Source organism: Dermacentor andersoni, chromosome 2, assembly GCF_023375885.2.
Source record: "Dermacentor andersoni chromosome 2, qqDerAnde1_hic_scaffold, whole genome shotgun sequence".
In the NCBI taxonomy this organism is placed as follows: Eukaryota; Metazoa; Arthropoda; class Arachnida; order Ixodida; family Ixodidae; genus Dermacentor; species Dermacentor andersoni.
Genome location: NC_092815.1, coordinates 125,792,672 through 125,812,645, shown reverse-complemented (window position 1 = coordinate 125,812,645; position 19,974 = coordinate 125,792,672). Strand labels below are relative to the sequence as shown.

Sequence of the window (19,974 nt, the reverse complement as noted above, 5' to 3'; positions counted from 1 at the left end):
ACCCAAAAAGATCACGTTCTCGTGACGCCTGCGGCAGAAAGGATGTGCCACATCCGCCGCCAAGGTCTGCAAGTGGTGGCGCTGGCTAACACTCCCAGGTTTCTACTAGGAAACATAAATACCCAAGAAAGTGGATGGGGAAATTTCGCCGCGATATGCGAAGGTTGTGGGATCATTCCCCACCTGCGGCAAGCTGTTTTTTTCATCCACTTTAATTTCCATTTATTTATTGCTTCTTTTTCATTTATTAAGCACAAGTAATTTCCCCATGTTGTCCTTGGTGTCAGTGTTTGTTGGCTTCTTATGATATACATGTCACAGGTTGTTCTTATTTTCCCACACAAACCCGCCGTGGTTGCTCAGTGGCTATGGTGTTAGGCTGCTGAGCACGAGGTCGCGGGATCGAATCCCGGCCACGGCGGCCGCATTTCGATGGGGGCGAAATGCGAAAACACCCGTGTACTTAGATTTAGGTGCACGTTAAAGAACCCCAGGTGGTCGAAATTTCCGGAGTCCTCCACTACGGCGTGCCTCATAATCAGAAAGTGGTTTTGGCACGTAAAGCCCCATAATTTAATTTTTTTAATTTTCCCACACAAAGTTGATCCCAGTCTGTAACATCTTCAAAACGGTCTCAATGCCTTTAAACTTGGAGCACAAAACAGTTCTTGCCATTTTCACTAGACAATTTAGCTTAGGAGGGCAACTGTGCTTACTAGGAGTTTTTAAAAAGTAGGAAAAGTTAGAAGATTTCTTGGTCAGAAACTGGCAACAGGCTGTGTGCATACAGTGAGAACAGCGTCGAAAGCCATCTTTAGGGGAGTGCATTTTGCAGATGCATTAGCGCTATTTGCATCTGTTACCACGATTGGTAATTAGTATTTACAGCTTATAATACTGCATTGACAATTTTTATTGCATGCAAGACGTTTTCACTGCTATGTGCTTACATGGTGCAGTGGCTCTCAATGGCTGCGGCATTCTGTCGCTGTTAGCATCGCCGATGGTTCACTTTTCCGCCATTGCGTTTGCAGTCTGGTGGGGCAGTTGCAAAAATACCCTTGTACTGAAGTTTTGGTGCACGCATAAAGCTGCCAAGTCACAAAAATCAGTCTGGAAGAACTTTGAAGGCTGTGATTTGAAACTGTTAAAACTTGCCACAGGAAGTGCAATCATGATCAGCTCATCCTCAGATTCATGTTCAAGAAACATTATTTGTTGTAGAAGCTACTAACGCAAGCAAAACTCTAAGGGTTTCACATTGCTCCACTGCCTATAGTCAGATGTGCCTAAATAATGGTCGTGTGTGCAAGGTTTGACCTCGTACCCACTGCCATGGCTCTATGGTTATGACTCTTGGACCCTTGCCACTGCAGCTGCATTTTGATGGTGGTGGGCTAACAAAGTCTTGTATTCTTTTTGTTCTGCTTCCCTTTCATTTATTCAGTGTTGTTGCAGCAGGCTATGCTGTCAGATGCTAATATATCAATATAATCGCCCTACTTGCCTTTGAGTTACCATTATGGAAGAAAAGCCACTGTAGTACCATCGGCTTTTTAGAGCCCAGTTGTGTCTCTGTTGTTGCTATAATTGTGTTCATAAAGTTTCGGGATCATGTTTCACTTAGGAGCACAATATTGTCATGGAACTGTGGTACGTAACATTAGCTTGTTTGTTCTGGCCTCCATGCTTAGTTAAAGGCTTTTGGGTTGTCGCAAGGGATACTCCTAACTGCTCTGAGAATTCGTCATTGTCCTAGCTTCACCAGAGTTCATTACATACATTGCTTTGTTCATTTTTAAGCATCATATTTATGGGCTACCTGATGGAGTATCAGCAACAGCTAGAGCCATCCTATGACCCTGCTTCACCACACATTCCTGAAAACCACAGCATCAAAGGCCTTCCTCAAGTAAGCTAATGGTTTGCTATTCTGAATATTTCCATAAATGTTCTTGCTTGGGCTATATGTGGTTAAGCTTGATTGGAGAAAATTTCTGCATGTCACCTTCACTGCACACATTTGAAGGGATGCTAAGAGAAAAAGGAATGTTAATCCGGAAAATCGGATCACACTTTTGGTGCACTATGAACATCAGTAAAAGTGCTCCACGACTAGACGCGCAGCACTCTTTTTCTATTTCGCGGCCTTTCTTTCAGGCTTGGAAAAAATTTTTATGTAGCACGTATTGAGCAACAAAACGCTGGATCAGAAATTCTTTAGGATGGTCTACAATTTTCTCATTGACACTTTTGCTCTAATTGTAGTATTCAAACAGTTCATTAATAACTAATTATGTAATTAGGTAAAGTACAAATAATGGTCCGACTTGCTCCAAACACGAGCAAACATTACCTCGGTGCTGTCCAGCTATGTGGCACTTCCATATTTTTTTAAATTTTGGCACAAGTTACTTAGGACGCATGGTATGTCATATCACTGCAGCTGGAAATCTTGCATCAGTCTGTCTCCTTTGACTGTTTTCAAAAGAAAGCGAGTGACGTGCCAAACTTCTTTCCTCATCACTCTGTCTCCTTTGACTGTTTTCAAAAGAAAGTGAGTGACATGTCAAACTTTTTGCCTCACCGTCTTGTGTTCCTGCTCTAAACGAACAAACGGTGCTTGTTGCCTGTCATAGAGTGTTGGCCAAAGTCATTTAATCAGAGACTTTGTGCTCAATACTGAAACTCCGCAAGAAAAAAAGAATTAATTTCTGGTACGTTGCCTGTGGCAACTGATCCATAAAGGGCTAAGGTTACCTGTGGTCACAACTGTCTGTTTTGGTATGGTTGAATAGAAAAGAGGCCATAGCATTTCTAGCCAACCATGCCTACAATTTGGGCTCATACAGGCAGGGCTGATTTAAGGGGTCTCCTGCGAGTGCTACATCAGCGACTTGCTGAAAGGCTTTCCACTACACACCGCTTTGAGTTCGAGCTGTTATGCATTAATGGAAGTCCTTGACAATGAAGTGGCTGGTAAAGTGCTTGAAACCAGGTCTCGTCACTGTCAAGCCATTGTGCATTGTTTTCCAACTAAAAGATATGTGTCTCTTGTTTTGTCTTGCTTCCTTTTTATAAAAGCATTGCATACTCACAGTGAAACTACTGCATAGTATGACAGAAGTTGTACTAGCTGCAGCAGCTCCATGGCTGTGACGGTCTGGTTCAAAGCATGAGGCTGTGAGTTTTCATTTCTCGCCATGCTGGCCATAGAGCTTTCTACAAAAATTACTAGAGGGAACTCTGGTGCCATTGTCTGTGGGAATGATGGACAATGCATGAATTTGCCCACATTTCGTCCTTCTGGCTTCGTATGGTTTTTTGGCCTTTCAAATTGATCATTTTCAACAAGATATTGCTTTACAAATACAGCAATTCACAATGATTGTACGTGTGTGCAGAGAGTTATTGGCTTGTTGTATTTGGGCAACTATGATTGCTTGGAAATTGAGAAAGATGAGCGACAAATAAAGGCACCAGAATATCTGAGATCAAAAGTGTGTAGATTGGACAAATCCGCGTACTACCCATAATTCCCATGGTAGCTTCACGATCCGTCACCAGAGTTTCTTCTTGCAATTTTTGTAGGAAACTCAGTGATACCGATCACATTTCCATGCAGCATGAGCAACATGTCTTTATCGGCTGCTTGCCAGAATTACTTCTGTGCAGTCAAAAAGATCCCAGGGTGTTGTGTTGAAAACATTGTATAGCACGGATGGGGGGTTGGGATGTAGAAATTACTCTGAACATTCACAGGCTTTCTTGGTGTTCCTTTAGAGTCCTAAATACAGTTTGAAGATGTTTTATTTGTTGGTTTTTCGGTGCTGGGTTCTGTGTACTGTTTAGCCTTGTGATTTCTTTAATGCTGCCCAGTAGATGCTTACTTTGAACTTTCTCATTTAGATTACAACAGCCATTCTAAAGCCACCGAAAAAGACTCGCTATGTAAGGTATTTGACCGGGCACCCAACCATAGATGACCCATTATCAGAGGTACGAATTCCAGCATTTTGTTCTAATTTTTCCCTTGCTTTATGGCACAAACATTTCTTATAAAGTGTGCAGTATCTGCTTTACTAAACCGTACACTAAAGTATATTACCAGATCTGTGCAAGCAGAAATTCATGTGACATTGTGTTGGCTGTTTTCTTTCTAGGTTTTGAACTACATTCTGCGGGACTACGTATACAACTGGTATCTTGACCTCTCTAATGATGAGGCTTTCACAGACCACATCCGAGATCTTGTTCACCAAGTGATTGTTAATCTGTCAGTGAGGTAATGTGCATTTAGCTGAAGAGGTTTTCTTTGTAATTCATTTTGAATGCTACGCTCCTGTCTTCGTGTGGTGTAGTGTTGGAACTTGCAGCGTCAAAACGTGGTGCATATTTTCAGTTTTAATGTCAGATGTCAGAACAGGCATGGCTTTTGCAAAGCCCTTCTTAAAAATTACAATTGCTTTTAAGTTATTCTTATAAATTAGAGCCCCCTTCACATGGCTGACTTAAATTGTGCTGCACATGGTCGCAAGCCAGATTTATGTTGTTTTATGTTATATCTTTTATTTAACAGTCTGCCCAAAATTGGTTCCTGAGAAAAGAAAATTCACATAAATTTTAAGCAATCAGTCAATTCCAAATGCAGTTTACAGCTGTCACTAAATTTTTTTGTTGTAACAAGCAAATGAATTTTGTTGTCAGTATGAATTTTGAAAACTATACATGTCAGTTTTGCTATGGTAAGAAATTGTTAGCTAGTAGTCAAAATTTCATCTCGCCTTTTTTGCGTTAGGTAGCTGTCGACTCCATAATTACAGTATGGTGCCTTAATTACTTGAGCACCAGAAACCATTGCAGCACCTTTTTATGCAGCTCGTTCAGAACGCGCCAAATGCAGCACAGCTTTCCGCATGACAAAGGAGACTATTCGTGTCACTGAAAGTAGCAGTAGTGGTCGTGGGGTGTGTCACAAATAACTCAAGAGCACACCAGTCAGCCCAATGTGGCATGTCGTGGAAAGCTGCCAATTGGCTTCAAAACTCTGGGGAACCCACTCTCCTCACTTGTCCCATCAGGCACTGGATGGACTCTGCTTTCGGCACCGCAGTCATAGTTTGTATGTACATTTCAGTGGTGTCTTGTACGATGAGACTGCCACATTAGGATGCAGTGATGTGTCTCCATATTCCCCGGACTGTTCAGTGTGTGGCACTGTAGAGACTATAGACCATTTGCTTGTGGTGTGCCCTGAGTACGCGCGCGAAAGACTGACAATGGCAGATACCTTGAGACATTTACACAATAGACCACTGTCGGAGGATCTCTTGCTAGGCGCATGGCCACAGAGTTGTCAGATGATAGAGACAATGCATGCTCTTTCACGTTTCTTAGGCAACAGGGGCCTGGACTCACGCTTGTGGTACCCATTATGCAATGTGTCCTTCACCTCCTTCCTCCCATTATCATCCCCCATTGTGACCCTTTTTCTTCCCCTTCCCTTACGTAGAGTAGCAGGCCAAATGCTCCATTTTCCGGCCGACCTCTCTACATTTTCCAGTCATTAAACTACTTCTTTGTGTCTCCATATTCACATACGAACCCAGGTTCCACTTGGCATTTGCTTTGAATTGGTCGCAATAAAAGGTAGCGTAATGAATTATTTGTTATGCTCTCAAGGACTTGAGGCTCCACAATATTACTGGGTCTACATCTATCCAGTAAATAACTACAAACAAGACAGACGTTTTTTGTCAGTGTCACAAAGGTGTCTCTGTCACAAAAGGATGCAGACAGAAGAAAGAGGCTCACATATAAAGTGAGCCCAGTCCAACGCTCATGTTGTGTGCACATGTCGCGCTTTGTTTATCTGCGTCATCTTACACTGGTTTTAAACATGAAAGCCTTAACAACTTGCTCAGCTTTCTGTGATAATTAAAATCCGTCATTTTTATAGCATTGAGTGCTCTTTTTATTGCACATCATCATCACAGACACACTACAGAGTTATGATTATTTGAGCTTTTTTGTCTTTTCCACTTCTCGAAAGTTTTTTTTCTTTGTGCACATCACTGTTTATGACTCAAGCTCCTTTTGTATCACACAGAACTCTTTGGGGCCATTTCATCTTGGCCAACGCTTCTTATTTTGATAGCCCTACTTATCAAGAGGGTCAGTGAGGAAATCCTAGAAGGATACAAATTTTTGTCCAGAAATGTGCTTTTGTAAAGCATATTCTTGGTACAAGAATCGAAGTGGTAGACCTTGACAGAAAATGAGCGAATCTAAAGGCAGGTTACCTTTGAGATGCAAAGTATTAAGTGGAGACTAATGTACACTCAATTGTGTACTGAATGCAGATTTGCTGTCATTATCTATTCTCTTTCTATTTACTTTTTTGAGATTGATACTTGCAGGTTTCTGCCAAGCATGTTCTTTTAGTAAACCACACCTGACTTGAGTTGGTTCCGTTGTTCGCAGGGCCAAAGGGGTGGATTGGGTCCAGTACCTCACCATTCAACTAGTCGATGATTTTGCATCCCATCTGCGCCTATTCCGCCAAGCGCAGACCAGGCTCAAGCTCAAGAAAGATGATGGTACGAAGGCACCCCCATTTCCTTGCCTATTTAAACCAAGCAGGAATGCATGTTTCATAAACGCTTCATTCATACCAGAGCATGCATAGCTGTGTTGTGTTTCAGAGGTGTTTATGGGGATGGGAAGGCCCCTCTCTTTGTGCCTGCTTGATTCTAAGCTGTCTTCAAATACAAGACGAAACCTAGAAATGGGAAGGTCAGGAGTTTTACTTTGATTGTAAGCCATGAAGGAAAAATGTGTAAAGTGAAACAAAGTTCTTTCTCACCTACGATGAGAGTTTCAAATTGTTTGCATTATATTGCGATGCATTGAAGCCTGTAGTGCTCTTGCACTTTGTTCCTCACACAACATACCGCCTCTATCTTAGTTTAATTCAGTGCAATTGAAATGCGGCAGTTTCAGTAAGGTAACAAGTTGAGCTTAGTACTGTAATCCTTTCATACAACCACTGGTCTGGTTTCCATCTGCCAGAGATGTAGGGTTGGTGCAACCAGTCACTGTTAGCTGATGCTACTTCCTATTTGGCCATTTGGTGTAGTTCATCCTGAAACTGCTTGTCAAAGGTGACATCATGGTGACATCAGGAAAAAAGGTTATTTCAATACTGGCTTCTGATTTAAAAAAGTATTTTGCTTGTGTGGCCTCCCACTTTAAATTGTCTAGCCATCTTTTATCATCCAAGAGTCATGTGTGACAATCATAATGCCGGAGTCAGAAATTTGACAGCCTAAAGAATAATTAAGTAGGTCTGTTATGGGGACTCATTTGCATAAGGCACTGACTATATCTGTACACTTCTAAACTTTGCTGGTTGAGGTTGTTAGTTTTAGCCTCACTGTGGCAGCCATGTCTTGGAATCTGCACACTAAAGTTTGAGTGCACATAGAAGATCCTCACTGTTCATTTTGATCAGAGGCTCCCAGATGTTTTTTCTGCCTCTGACAATGCCATCTGTGAAAGGATGCTTCCAATCACAGGCTTTTCTGTGTATGAAGGCAAAACTGCTAAGCCAAAGCAAACATGGGGAACCAGCTCTGAAAACAGTCCTGTAATTTTTTTTTTTTTCTATCTTAAATGAAACTGCAGCTGTTTTACTACTGCATGTAATTTGGAAATATTTAGTACTTGCAAATTAGTATAGGCATTTAAATTTTTAGTTTGTTCCCTTAAGTTTCAGTGTAGACTCAAAAACAAAATATAATCCATGTCCTCTGCTAGTTCTTACCGTATATGCTAATTCATTTCGGTGTTTCTATCAAGTTAGAAGCTGTATCCAACATGCAAAAATGTCAGCTGCAGAGCTGTGCATTTTATCGGAGCTCAGTGCTGGGAGCTCCTACCTTATATCCAAAACACTTTGTTATGATATGCATTAATTCATGTGCGTTTATTTTTCTCTCTCTCTCTCTCTTGCTATATTTCCAGATTTCGGAGGAAAAACCCCAGATTTGCTTACATTGTTCTTCAGCTTAGAAACCACCATGGAGCGTAGCATGTGCCGTGATCTAGTCTGCATTTCAAAAGAGCGGGAAATGGGTGAGGATAAATTGCGTTTGCATAGTAAAGTGCATATACAACTGTGTAATTAAGCTCCTGCAACTCCAGCAGTACATTTCTTTCCATCCAAGTGAAAGAAATGACTCTTCGGGGTTATCATTGTGTACCAACTGCAGCACACTGTAATATTTCATTTACTGGAAATTGCTGTTTTCTAAATGCATATTGCTTTTAACGCAATTGAAGGCGGTTGTGATAGCATAGCGAATGTAGCTATGCATCACATGTAGCATAGCGAAGTAGCTACAGCAGCCTCATTTATGTTGCACCTAATTGCCATGACACGAGTTAAAATGAGAAAGGTCTGTTTTATAGCTGTTGCATTCACAGTTGATGAGTTGGCAAAAATTTGCTCATACATTAAAAAAAGTAACAAAAATGTTTTTTTTTTTTTTGTATTAAATATGTGAGCCTCCTGCATGTAGAAGTGGTTCAGTAAAAAAAAAGAAATAAAGAGGCTTTGATATTTTTCAAGCTTTTAAGTCTTTTGCCAAGTTTTGCGTAAGCTCTCTGAACTTTTCTACCGCCCAACATTTCAGAGTACCTCCAACAAGTCGGAGAAGTGCTTCTTTACTTGGTTTTGCCACCGGAAGACTTCCAAAACAAAGTCATGAGGATATTCCTACGAGTAAGTTAACAGCAGTTGCTTTGTGTTATTTCGCCAACTGGAAACTCAAGCATATTTGACAGGTTGGTGTGTGCCTGCAGGTTGGTGTACGACTGCTCACAGAAATTTTGTAGAAGCCACGTGAAACCGGAATTTCCTTGCACTTTACACATGACAGCTGTGAGTCAGCAAAGCACACTCGGAACTTTTTGCGAGGCGTGGCAGCAGTGCCGCAGCAATACTTCTGGTAAAGCATGTTGAAATTTCGACTTCAGGTTCGTAATGTCATGCACACAGAATTGCTCACACTACATGAAATTTAGCAGCTTTGGTTTAGATTTTTTTTATGTCAACTCACCAGATCGGTATTTTTGAAGCCCAGCAAGGTCATCCTCATTGAACCCTCACGCATTTACACAAGCCCAATTCTACAGAGTTGGGCAGCAGTGCTGTTCCAAATTGAGGTGGACCCTGTAAGTGAACTTAGAGATCGCAGTGGTGGTACTACAATGTCGGAGGCAACAGCAGGAATGGAAAGGCTGTTGTATCTCTTTCTCGGTGACCCACCTTCCCAAATCTGTCACGATTTCATGCATTTTGCCAAATTGCACAATGTTTCAGGGGAGATACTGCTCTTTATGGCCAAAATTTAGCCCAGAAATCTTTTTGTGTTTCTTTGCTCCAGATTGGTGTAGAGCATTTATCTTTGCTTGGATGGGCCCCTGTATCATCCTGGATCAATTTGGCCTTTGCCATAATTATGAACACGTCGTGAAATGTTTTAAGCATGAAATGCTTTTAGCTCCCGTTGTTGGCAACCTTCAAGTGACCTTGAGCCAAAAGCCAGAGCCATTATCCGGGCACTTAAACGAGAGCATCCTGGAAACCAGTCAAAACCGCATTACATACACTAGTTACTTGCCAAACAAGTTACAAAAGATATTGCTTCTGAGTTCTTCCAAATGTTTGTTCACGATGTCACTCAAGCTGTAACTTCTAGTGCACTGAAGTTTTATTTGTCATTTCCAGTAGGCCACGTTCGAAAGGCAGATACCGGGCACTATACGCTCGATCGTCATATTTTGGCGTTGAGACAGAGTTGCCTGTGCTCTTTTCAATGCCAGCGATCCGTGAGGTCCCCAGCGCATCTGGTGTACCAGCAGCGTCCAAACTGGTAGCGTCCGGTGCGATACAAAAGGCTGTTTGACCGATATGAGACTTGCAATGAGCTTCTCTCTGTGACGGGAAACTATTGCGTCCACATGGACCAGCGCACAGTATGCCGTGGTGCTGTGTGGTGTAGTAGGGTGTGCTGTTGCGAACATGCACGACACCCGTTTTATTTCGTTGCGTTCTCAAAACAACATTTCTGATGGTGCCGCAGTTTTGGAGTGACAATGTCTTTTGGTTTACTTACTCTATTGCATATCTTTTTTTTTTTTGACAGATAGATTGACAAGAAGAATGAAGTAGGCCTACAATATGAACACATATAATTACAATAATCTTCAGAAAGTAATAATTTTTCCTGGTGTTACTGTAGGTTATTACTTCAAAAAGTGGGGCATATAACTTTTGCCCAAATCAGCCCAGAACATTCATTCTATCAGCACTTCAAACTCTGCTCTTTTGAGATCATTTTGATATGCCAGTCTCCTTCATAAGAACCATCACTTCATGAAGAGCTAACCTCCAAACTAGCCAACACAAGAAGCATAAATTTCTTAATATTTTAGAAACTTCCTCTCACAATAAAAAAATCAATTGCATACTTGAAATTGGCATGTAAATTTACATGAGCGATGCAAGTTTGATCAAAATGCGCCCATAAATAAATTGTGCTTTTAGGTAGAAATGAATGGCGTCTGGTTGTGTCTGCCATTATAACCATTATTTAGCCACACAGACAACAGCTTTCAGCACTGCATTGGTGGGTGCGATTATTGTGTGGCAGGGTAAAAGATTCTGATTTTGCGACTACCGACATAGAGAGTAAAAAAAAAACATTATTATTTTCAGTTGCCAATCTGGAAGCAGTATTCATTATGTGAGTGGCTGTTGTGTGTGACTAAATGCAGTATGGTTTGTTAAGTTACAGTGTACTTAAGTTAAGTGTTAAGTTATGGAATACTTTCCAATGGCACGACCGCTCCTCTTCGCTGACGCGTGCGGTGGCACCTGCAACGGCGGTGCTGCAATCGACCGCTCTTGAAAGCTCGCCCTGGTTCACCTCTGCAGCGTACGTGGCTCACAAAAATAGAAAGCGTGTTTGGTTATGCACAGCCGCTGTTTTAACGTAATTCAGCTTGGGTTTGCAATTATTTTTTGGGTACTTTATGTGCGCAGAGGGGTTTGAGCTGGCCGTATGATTTCGTGCGTGCTTACAAAGCAAAACCAGTAGCAGACGAAGGACAGTCGATGCGTTGCAATTTTTAAAAATTTTTCACGCTTAGTCACCAACTCAGGCTACATGGCCCCAATACCAGAATAATTTGCTAGTACTAAATTTTACGAAGCAATACTTATTCGTGGGACCAAATATTCGCATGATGTTCGCGATCGCAAAAGACACCTTGTTTACAGTATCTGCTACAGTGCACATGCACATAAATCCGGCCAATTAAGGCGGATTTAATATTTACGCAAGAAAGCACTTCATTTTAAAACACCTGCTACAGAATACGAAATATGACACGCAGAAAAAAAGAAGTAAGAACTACTTCGAAACTGCTTTCTCGAGTCCCGTAAAATTTTATTGCAGGTGCTCTGCAATAGCACAAGAAGCATCCTGAGAGCTTTAATGCACTTAACAAGCAGTGTAGAAATTGAGCTAAGTCAGTCTGCTTAGCTTCAGGCGCTGTGCTGCCTTTCTTTTTGACAGCATGTGTGCTTTGTTCAAACCTTTGATAAAAGAATGGAGCCGTACGGTGATATAAAAGCTGACTATGCGAGGAGTCAGGCTCTCTGCATGAGCTCTGCATCCCACCTTCAAGGGAGCGGCACAATGAATCATATGCAGGATGTCCATTACACTTTCCCGATGAACTTCTTGTGCACTAAAGCAATTAGTGAAAATGTCTTCAAGCCTTGTGATAAAACAGAACAGTTCCACTGAGGGGTAAAGCAAACCTCCTTCATCATTTCACATTTCAGATCAGTTCACATACCATGCAGTCTGTGGTTAGCGGCTTGTCGGCTCTATGTAGGTTTCTCTTTCATGTGCAGCTCCGTTCCGGGTCTGCAGGCGCCTTTAATAGCGACAGCTTCTTCGCACTGTTAGTTCGGGCATATCCTGTGCTACACCCTGGAGCATAGCAGTGGTTGAGACGTTGCTTTGCACTCATTGATGCAAGTGGCCGCATTCACATGAGAAGGCTTACGAAACACAACCGCACAGAACAAAAAACCACAACCAAAACACACCATTGAAGTGCAATGGTCGTGCACGCCCACACCGGTCACCTGCAAGAGTGGTCGACGGCAGCGCCACCTCATTGGGTGCCACTTCGGGTGACATGCGCCGTAAGGCGCAGCCCCCTCCGCTCGTTGCACTGGATTGCTTCTAGTTCACTGTAGTTAAGTGGTGTTCACACTTACCTTACTTTTCCTACCTGTGCTAGTGCTTATCTGCACTTTTCTTCCAGGAGCTTCTTGTGAACACAGTGCTGCTGCCTGTGGTAGACCTTGTCTCAGACCCTGACTATGTAAATCAAAGCATTGTCTGGATGGTAAGTCTCATGCTTTCTCTGTAGGGCACCAGCATGTGTGACCTTCTTTTCTTTGTTAAGCTGTTCTCACGGGAAAGCATAAAACTAAGCAGCAGTGGTGTTCTTCACCACAGCCACTAATGCCACAACAATCATTATTACTGGTTCTTGTCATTTTGTTGGTGCCGATCTAAGGAAGTGCAGTGTACAGTGCCAACCATATGTTTTTATAAATGTTTTGCACAGTCGCTTTTGCCAAAAAACAGCTTCTGTAAGCAATGCAATAGCCTTAATGAGTAAATAATGCATTTCTTACAACTGTTTCACTTCAATATGTCCCATTTCTTGTTGAGATAGAAACTTCCACAAAATACAAGGGGCTACGAAAGCAGAACCCTGTGGCAGCATCAACAGTAGAATTTTTTGCCCTGCCTGGCTTTGAGCCATAAGGTTACCATAGCAACAAGGGTAATCATAGTGAAAAGTCATAGCAGTGAGCCTCAAGAACAAGACCGAAGTCAAGTCAAGGAAGCAGTTACGGTTGGCAGTGCCGTTGGTGGCTTTTTATTTTTGTTTCCAAACTGACTTGAAGCAGTGTACATGATACAGTCGACTTAATTAATTCAACCCTGATGGGGCCGACAAATTGATTGCTTTATCTGGTGCAATTATCTGGTGCGAACAAAATTATCCGGTGCAAACAAGATGCAGAAAAAAACGTCAGAACACACCGCTGATTCATTTGGCAGTATCTGCCCAATCCTAGCACACCCCCAATCAAATACGCGCCCACTTGCTATGTGTCCAAAGTAGACAACTAATACAAAAATGATATTGAAGCTCATAAACAAAATAGAAATTTAACAGGCACCCAATTTCTTAGCACGAAAAATGTGTGTTGGACATAGCAGCCGGTTTTCTAAAGTCAGCTTTGCCGCGCAATTTTTAATATTACCTTCACTGCAGTACATCCATATTAATCGGTAAAGCATATGAATGCCGCAAAGGTCGTTTTGGTTTCATATCCGATTGCACAGTGCAGGCAACTTGCGGCTAAAATTTCTTTTAAAAAAAAGGCATGTGGTAAAAAAGGGTAAATACTGTAATCAGACATTGCAAGCTATGGTTATTCCTTGGAAAATTTTCCTTGGGCAGGCCAGAAATAGCCCTGCCCGAGGAAATGGGCCAAGATAGGCAGCGTCTGCCTTGGCAGATGCTGCCGCAAAAGGGGGCACTGTTGGCATCAACATCAGGGTTGTGAACGTGTGTGAGAACTGGTGAAGTTCAAATGATCCGGCACAGGCCAATTTTAGGATCGAAATAACGAAAGTTTCGGCCCATAGAAATGCATGGGCATCGGCCGGGACCTTCGGTCAGGATCAAGTTAACCAAAGTCAAATTAACAGAAGTCTACTACATGTTAGTCTAGTTAGTGCACCTTTCAAGTTCACTGTATTAGTTCTGTTGTTTGCTAGACAGGTATGTAACTTCTCTTTCGTTAAAATTGCTTTTGTATCCATTTACCTTGGAGTTGCCTCTTTAGGGATCATTTCATTATGAATACCTACTTAAAATATCAAACATAGAATGCAGCTTCACCATAACAGTATATGTTAAAAGAAGTCAACCTGTGCTATACTTATTATTTACTGCTACGATTAGTGCTTTACAGCGGCGATGAATCTTGGACAAGCATTTAGGCAACTTGAACACAAGTACAGTCGACCCCAATTATAACTATACCAGTTTTAATAATATATTGGATATAACAGTATGCAGCCAATGCATCATCAACTTTGTATGCTATATATGGTAGACTAAACAAATTACTACAATGCTCCCATGCTGCGTTCTCGGTTATAACAATTAAATCCGGCTACTAGATGTGTGCGCCAAAAGGAAAAAGGGGGCAAAACCCTTGAGAAGAAGAAATAAGCGAGGCGCTGTGTCACACCCTCACTTGTTCCACACAGCCTCATTGCCGCCCTTGCATGCTCCTGTTCCGTCTCCCTTTCACCCTCTCGCCAACGTTTGAGGGTTGGAAGGGAGACGAAGGCGTGCCATGTAGGGTGCTCACCACAAAGGCAGGTGTGGCGAAACTGTGTGCATGCGTGTCCATGTTTCTTTCGTTTTTTTTTTTTTTTTTCAGGACATCACATTCCTTTGCTTTTCAGCGCAAACACCCAGTAGCCAGATTTAGTTGTTATAGCCAATAATGCCTCTCGGGAACATTGTAGTAAGCGGTTTATTGTACCATAGAAAACACGAAACTTCAAAGTGCAGCAGCTGCTAATTGTTACATCCGAGTATTGTTAAAACCAGTAATGCTATTAAATGGGTTTGGCTGCACTTCTGTGTGTCTAATTAAAATGTTAAATGTTCATCCCCCCTGCTTTTTTCTTGCAACACTGTTATAACAATTATCGGTTATAGCAGTGGGGTTTCCTTGGCAGTTGAATATAGTTATGAGTGAGTTGGACTGTACTCAAAGCAACTGTAGATTGGTGTACAGTAGCTTAGATTTGTGATGCAACCCGCAGATGGGCATGATGACACTAAACTTGATAAAGCCTTAATAAAGCCTGATAAAGCCTGATAAAGCCTTTTTATCATTTTCTATCCCCAAACGATAAAAAAGTTCAGGAAATTTAGGTCCCTATATAATCTTCGATTTTCCTCTTTTTTGCTGAATGCAGTGCTCTAACAACATTCCCACAAGTGATGAGTTCCTGACTGTATTGAAGTGCACTGACAACATAAGTGAGCTGGAAGCTGTCAAAGAAATCGTCCTCCAGGAAATTGCTGTTCAGCGCTCAAAAGACACTGGAGGTAATGACGGTAAGTAGCGAGTAGTCATTATGATAAGATATTGCTTCACTCGTGTGATATTTGATTGTTTGAATGAGGCGTGTGTGTGCTATCACTCGAGAAAAGAGGAGGAAGAACGAACTGGGCACGCGCTGTGAATATAACCAGTCAGCGCTGCAACCGCTGTTGTAAATATAACTTGTAAATAGTTGCTTGTCTTACTAAGTCGTCCTTTGCATAATATTGTGGTGAAGGGTGCCGTTCCCCGTCCTCGCCACGGAGCTCCGCAGTGGCCACTGCGGAGCTCCGTGATGAAGTAATGTTTATAGATATATTGTCTGATCATTGTAGAATTTTTCTTTTTCGAACAAGGTTATAAATTGTATGACAATGAACTATAGGTCAGTGAAACTTTTCTGTGAAGTAGTTTAACATTGCGCAGCCTTTCTTGTAGCACATATCCTGTGCCACTTTAAATACTATTAGTAGTTTAGGTTGTTTGTATTAACTGTGCTGGGAATGTTTTGTTGCTTTGATAAACTAATTTGGCTTTGTTTTTCAGTTGGACTATGTATTTAAATGCCATTGATTAATTGTGGGACCTTCTATGAGTAGCATAACTGTTAGCTCTTTGTTATTGTTGCCTGCCATAGTTGCTCAGTGGCTATGGTGTTGGGCTGCTGGATCGAATCCCGGCCATGGCGGCCGCATTTCGATGGGGGCGAAATGCAAAAACATGTGTGATACTTAGATTTAGGTGCACGTTAAAAAACCCCAGGTGGTAGAAATTTCCGGAGTCCTCCACTACAGCGTGCCTCATAATCAGAAAGTGGTTCTGGCACATAAAACCCCATCATTTATTTTGCTTTGTTATTGTTACTCTCTTGGCAAGAGTGCTAGTAGTGTGAAAAATTATACAATATGGTGGCTTTTGCACATGTTTATTTTTACTTACACGTGTCAACATTCCTTACGTAAGAGGAAGTGGGTTCAGATTGCCACTTTCATCTACCCTTGCCTGTGTCAGCATACCTTATAACAGCATTAGTCTTTGATAAGAATGGTTTTTGTCATTTGCTGACAGAATTTTCACCATTTGAACAGATACTGTGATCAAAAAGCAACTGAACAGCTTGCATTATGTGAAAAAGGTTGTGGAGAACAGGCTTCAGCGTCTCTATGATGGAAGCCTTGACACAGATTCCACTGGTCTACCTTCCGTGAGTATTGACCTGAAACCTCTTTTCATAGTTGTGCCTTGTCATAGATGTCCAATAAATAACCAGAATTAACAAGTGCTGTTGAGAACTCCTGCAGTGGTAGCATTACTTACTCAGTGAACAAATAACCATAGTATAGGCTGATTACATCCTCTTCAGCCTTTGCATTTGTCGAATACAGATTACAAAAAACAAAATTGCAGTTAGTCATTTAGCATACCTGAGGTGTTTTTCATTCAGCATTCATATCTGCTTTGTTGCACTGAGCCTTGGGACTTTGAGGTTGTGATCTGTATTTAAAAAAGAAAGCATGCCTTTAAGGACAATTGAGTTAAATTGTTTAGCTGGCAGTCAGAGCTGTTCATTCCTTTGACTAAAGCGCCTTGTCATAACAATAACCTGAGTGTCACTGTGTGAATCTGTGCATGGCTATCTATGAAAATTTGTCAGAAAAAGTTTAATCTGCATGATAAAGGCTGTTGTCTTCTTTCATTTCTGCTTAGCAAATTGACTGGAAGAAGCTGACGGCTCCAGGAGTTGAGTTATTCCAACTGCCATTTGATGTTGTTCTGGCAAACAACATTGCATTATCATATTTCATGGGTAAGTCCAGTCGCAGGTCATGAATGGCTTTCTGCCCCAACTTGTTTACATTTTGTAGGTCATGTCCTGCATATGCGAACCTCAGTGCAGTTTCAAATGTCTGGATGTTGCAAATTCATTTGCGTCTGGCTTTCCTGCAATAAGAAAAGATGTTGGGAGAAGCCCACTTCTTGAAATCTTCGTAATAGCCTGCCTGCCGGAAGTATTTGTGTTGATGTTTAAACAGCAATGTTACTATCGCAATGGGAGTAGTATATATATCAAATTATAGTAAACAAAGGCTTATCATCCAAATGAAACCTGGGTCTTTTAAGTTTTTAAGACTGGCACTTGACCGATTGCGTCATCAGGACATCACATGCCTGTATACACTTAGCCCTGTCGCTACCGCACCCATTGGGCATTGTTAGCCTGCTAAAGATGGTTTCGAATGCTGTTTTCAAGACTTTCCACAGTGCTCACGAACACACTGCATCATGTGACGTACAGTAGGAGAACAAAATTTTCGTTTTTATGGAGTTATTCTTTTTTTCTCACATCGCGTCCATTTTAGAATGGGCTCCAAAGATGTGTGTGCACTCTTCAAAGCTGAAAGCAATAACGGCTGCCTCCAAAAGCGGCATGAGTGCTCCGAAACATCGCAGATCTTGCAATTGTGCTGCTTCTGCAAGTGATTTTTATTGACGGCTTAAGCAGCATTGAGTCAGAGGATGCTGCCTTTTCATACGAGTTTGATTCTGAGAGCAACAATGATGGAAATCAACCCAGACCTTGAGGATAAAGTGCTGGTTCATGCTCCTCCGCCAAGTGAAGCCATTCACCATTACACACGCTCATACACACGCTCTCCACTCGCCCTGTCTAACCGCCAGAAGTGCTGGTTCATGCTCCTCCACCAAGTGAAGCCATTCAACATTACACACGCTCATACACACGCTCTCCACTCGCCCTGTCTAACCGCCAGAAGTGAAATTCCTTCTCTGCTTTCTCCCATACCGGAGCCGGAGGATTGTGTGACGAATACATCACGGCCGCCGCTTTCTTTTTCTATCTCCTTCTCTCTTTCTCTCCCTATCACGCTTTTGCTGGGTGGCATACTTCCCGTGATGGTCTCACATGCGAGCAGTTTCGTTTGTCTTGTTTCACGCAGCGGACAATTTTGTGCGCTCTACATGAGAACACCTGGTTAGCGGTATAAGTCAGTGCCACAATCACAAGCACTGAAGCAGTCGCAAGAGCTTGAAAGAGCACGATCGCAGCGCTGGAACACGGTAGAAAATGACATAGTAGTTACGCTCGCAGCGCGCGCAACTGCACGACGCGAGAACAAGCAGACAAAATGGAAGTACATCTCTCTTGCTATGATACGAAGTAAAACGAAGACACTCAGACATTCGACTTGTATGCTTATTATTTCTCTAACCGTTAATTCGTCAATTGAAGCAACACATAAAACAAATACCGTATTTACTCACATAATGATCGCACTTTTTTGTTAAAAAAGATGGCGCAAATTCAGGGGTGTGATCATTACGTGGGTTAAACTTTCTGCAAAAAGAGCAACATTTCTTTTTTCATCCCACATTTGCTGTGGGATGACAACAAGTCAACAAACAGGCAGCTGCCTGTTTGTTGGCACCAACAAAAAAATGTTGGTGCCAACAACATTGTTGTTTTGTTTTGTTTGAGGCACCAAAACAATAATGGTGACCAGCCGAGTAAGCCGAACGCAACTTTTTTTTTCTCATGAGTACATTACATGCAGTGAAACCGTTTCTTCCATATCAGTAATGAATAAAATCATTCATATTGGCAAGCTTGTGGCAGTAACGTAGCCATGTCCACTTTGAGTGGACAGAAACAGAGATAGGCGCACTTAGCTGCCAGTGACATAGAATCACATGGCGGGCATGCTGCGAAAACTGTGGCATTTGTCTTCACTACTGTCCTAATACGGCACGTTTCTGCTAAGGGTGGGCGAATATCTTAGCTGTGTTACAAGCGTCGACGTATGAACAGGGTACACTTCTAATGCATCAGTGTGGCTACTATCGTTGCCGCTCACGATTTGTTGCGTGCCCACGAGTGCAGACGAGAGGAATTGAAAGGCGCCTTTTTTGTTGTTGTTGTTCACCACAACCATTATAAAGCCAAGGCAAGTTCGGTTGCAGCTTTCCTTTTTTCATGGAAGTGCGGAAAGTGATGAAAGGAATGAAATGGGGCATCTGCTTAAGAATCTGTTTGGTGCGTGCAGACCAGTGGGTATGTCTTTAAGAGTCGTTCGCGTAGCATTCAACAGCATTCGACAGATGGCAAGCACAATCATCATTAGCTAGACTTGGCACACGACATATCGCTGCGGCAAGTTCTGGGTGCGATCATTACGCGAGTGTGATCATTATGCAAGTAAATACGGTAACTGATGTTTCCTTGAATAACTCTTGAAGTCACATGTCACTGTGAGTGAGGTCCCAGCACTGCCATGTATGTAGGCACACTTGTGTGATTGACGTCGATTATCCAGCTGGGAGTGCAGCGCCTGCGAGGGGAAGGGCAAACGGCATTTGGTTTGAAATTTAAGCTGTTTCTGCGGCGCGAAGAGATGTAATATTTTGCAGACACGGTCGTCAGCACACATTGTATGCTTGCTCTTTGGCGGCTCAGAATGGCCAGACCCTTTGAGGGGGCCCTTTAAGTGGAATATGCACGTCCCTGTATACACCTCCTTTAAAAGCATGGCATCTCAGAGGTTTGTTGCTACCACCACCCTGCCACTGCTGGCTGCAGGGGCACAGTATTATTCTAGTCTTCCTGGACTTTTTTTATTAGAGTGCAACGGCTGCCTACGTTACAGATTATACCACCATTCACC

General features: G+C 42.2%; 1 protein-coding gene across 1 annotated transcript in view; it reads left to right on the top strand.

Annotated features, from left to right (window-relative positions):
* The window catches only part of LOC126541154 (sorting nexin-13-like), a 57,571-nt gene that overhangs the window by 3,682 nt on the left and 33,915 nt on the right, over positions 1 to 19,974 (top strand). Inside the window, exons 3-12 of the mRNA XM_050187835.2 lie at positions 1,804 to 1,912; positions 3,910 to 3,999; positions 4,164 to 4,285; positions 6,484 to 6,599; positions 8,026 to 8,136; positions 8,697 to 8,785; positions 12,409 to 12,492; positions 15,168 to 15,309; positions 16,384 to 16,499; positions 17,003 to 17,102. Coding sequence (XP_050043792.1) covers positions 1,804 to 1,912; positions 3,910 to 3,999; positions 4,164 to 4,285; positions 6,484 to 6,599; positions 8,026 to 8,136; positions 8,697 to 8,785; positions 12,409 to 12,492; positions 15,168 to 15,309; positions 16,384 to 16,499; positions 17,003 to 17,102 — 1,079 coding nt within the window. The remainder of the gene's footprint in view (positions 1 to 1,803; positions 1,913 to 3,909; positions 4,000 to 4,163; positions 4,286 to 6,483; positions 6,600 to 8,025; positions 8,137 to 8,696; positions 8,786 to 12,408; positions 12,493 to 15,167; positions 15,310 to 16,383; positions 16,500 to 17,002; positions 17,103 to 19,974) is intronic.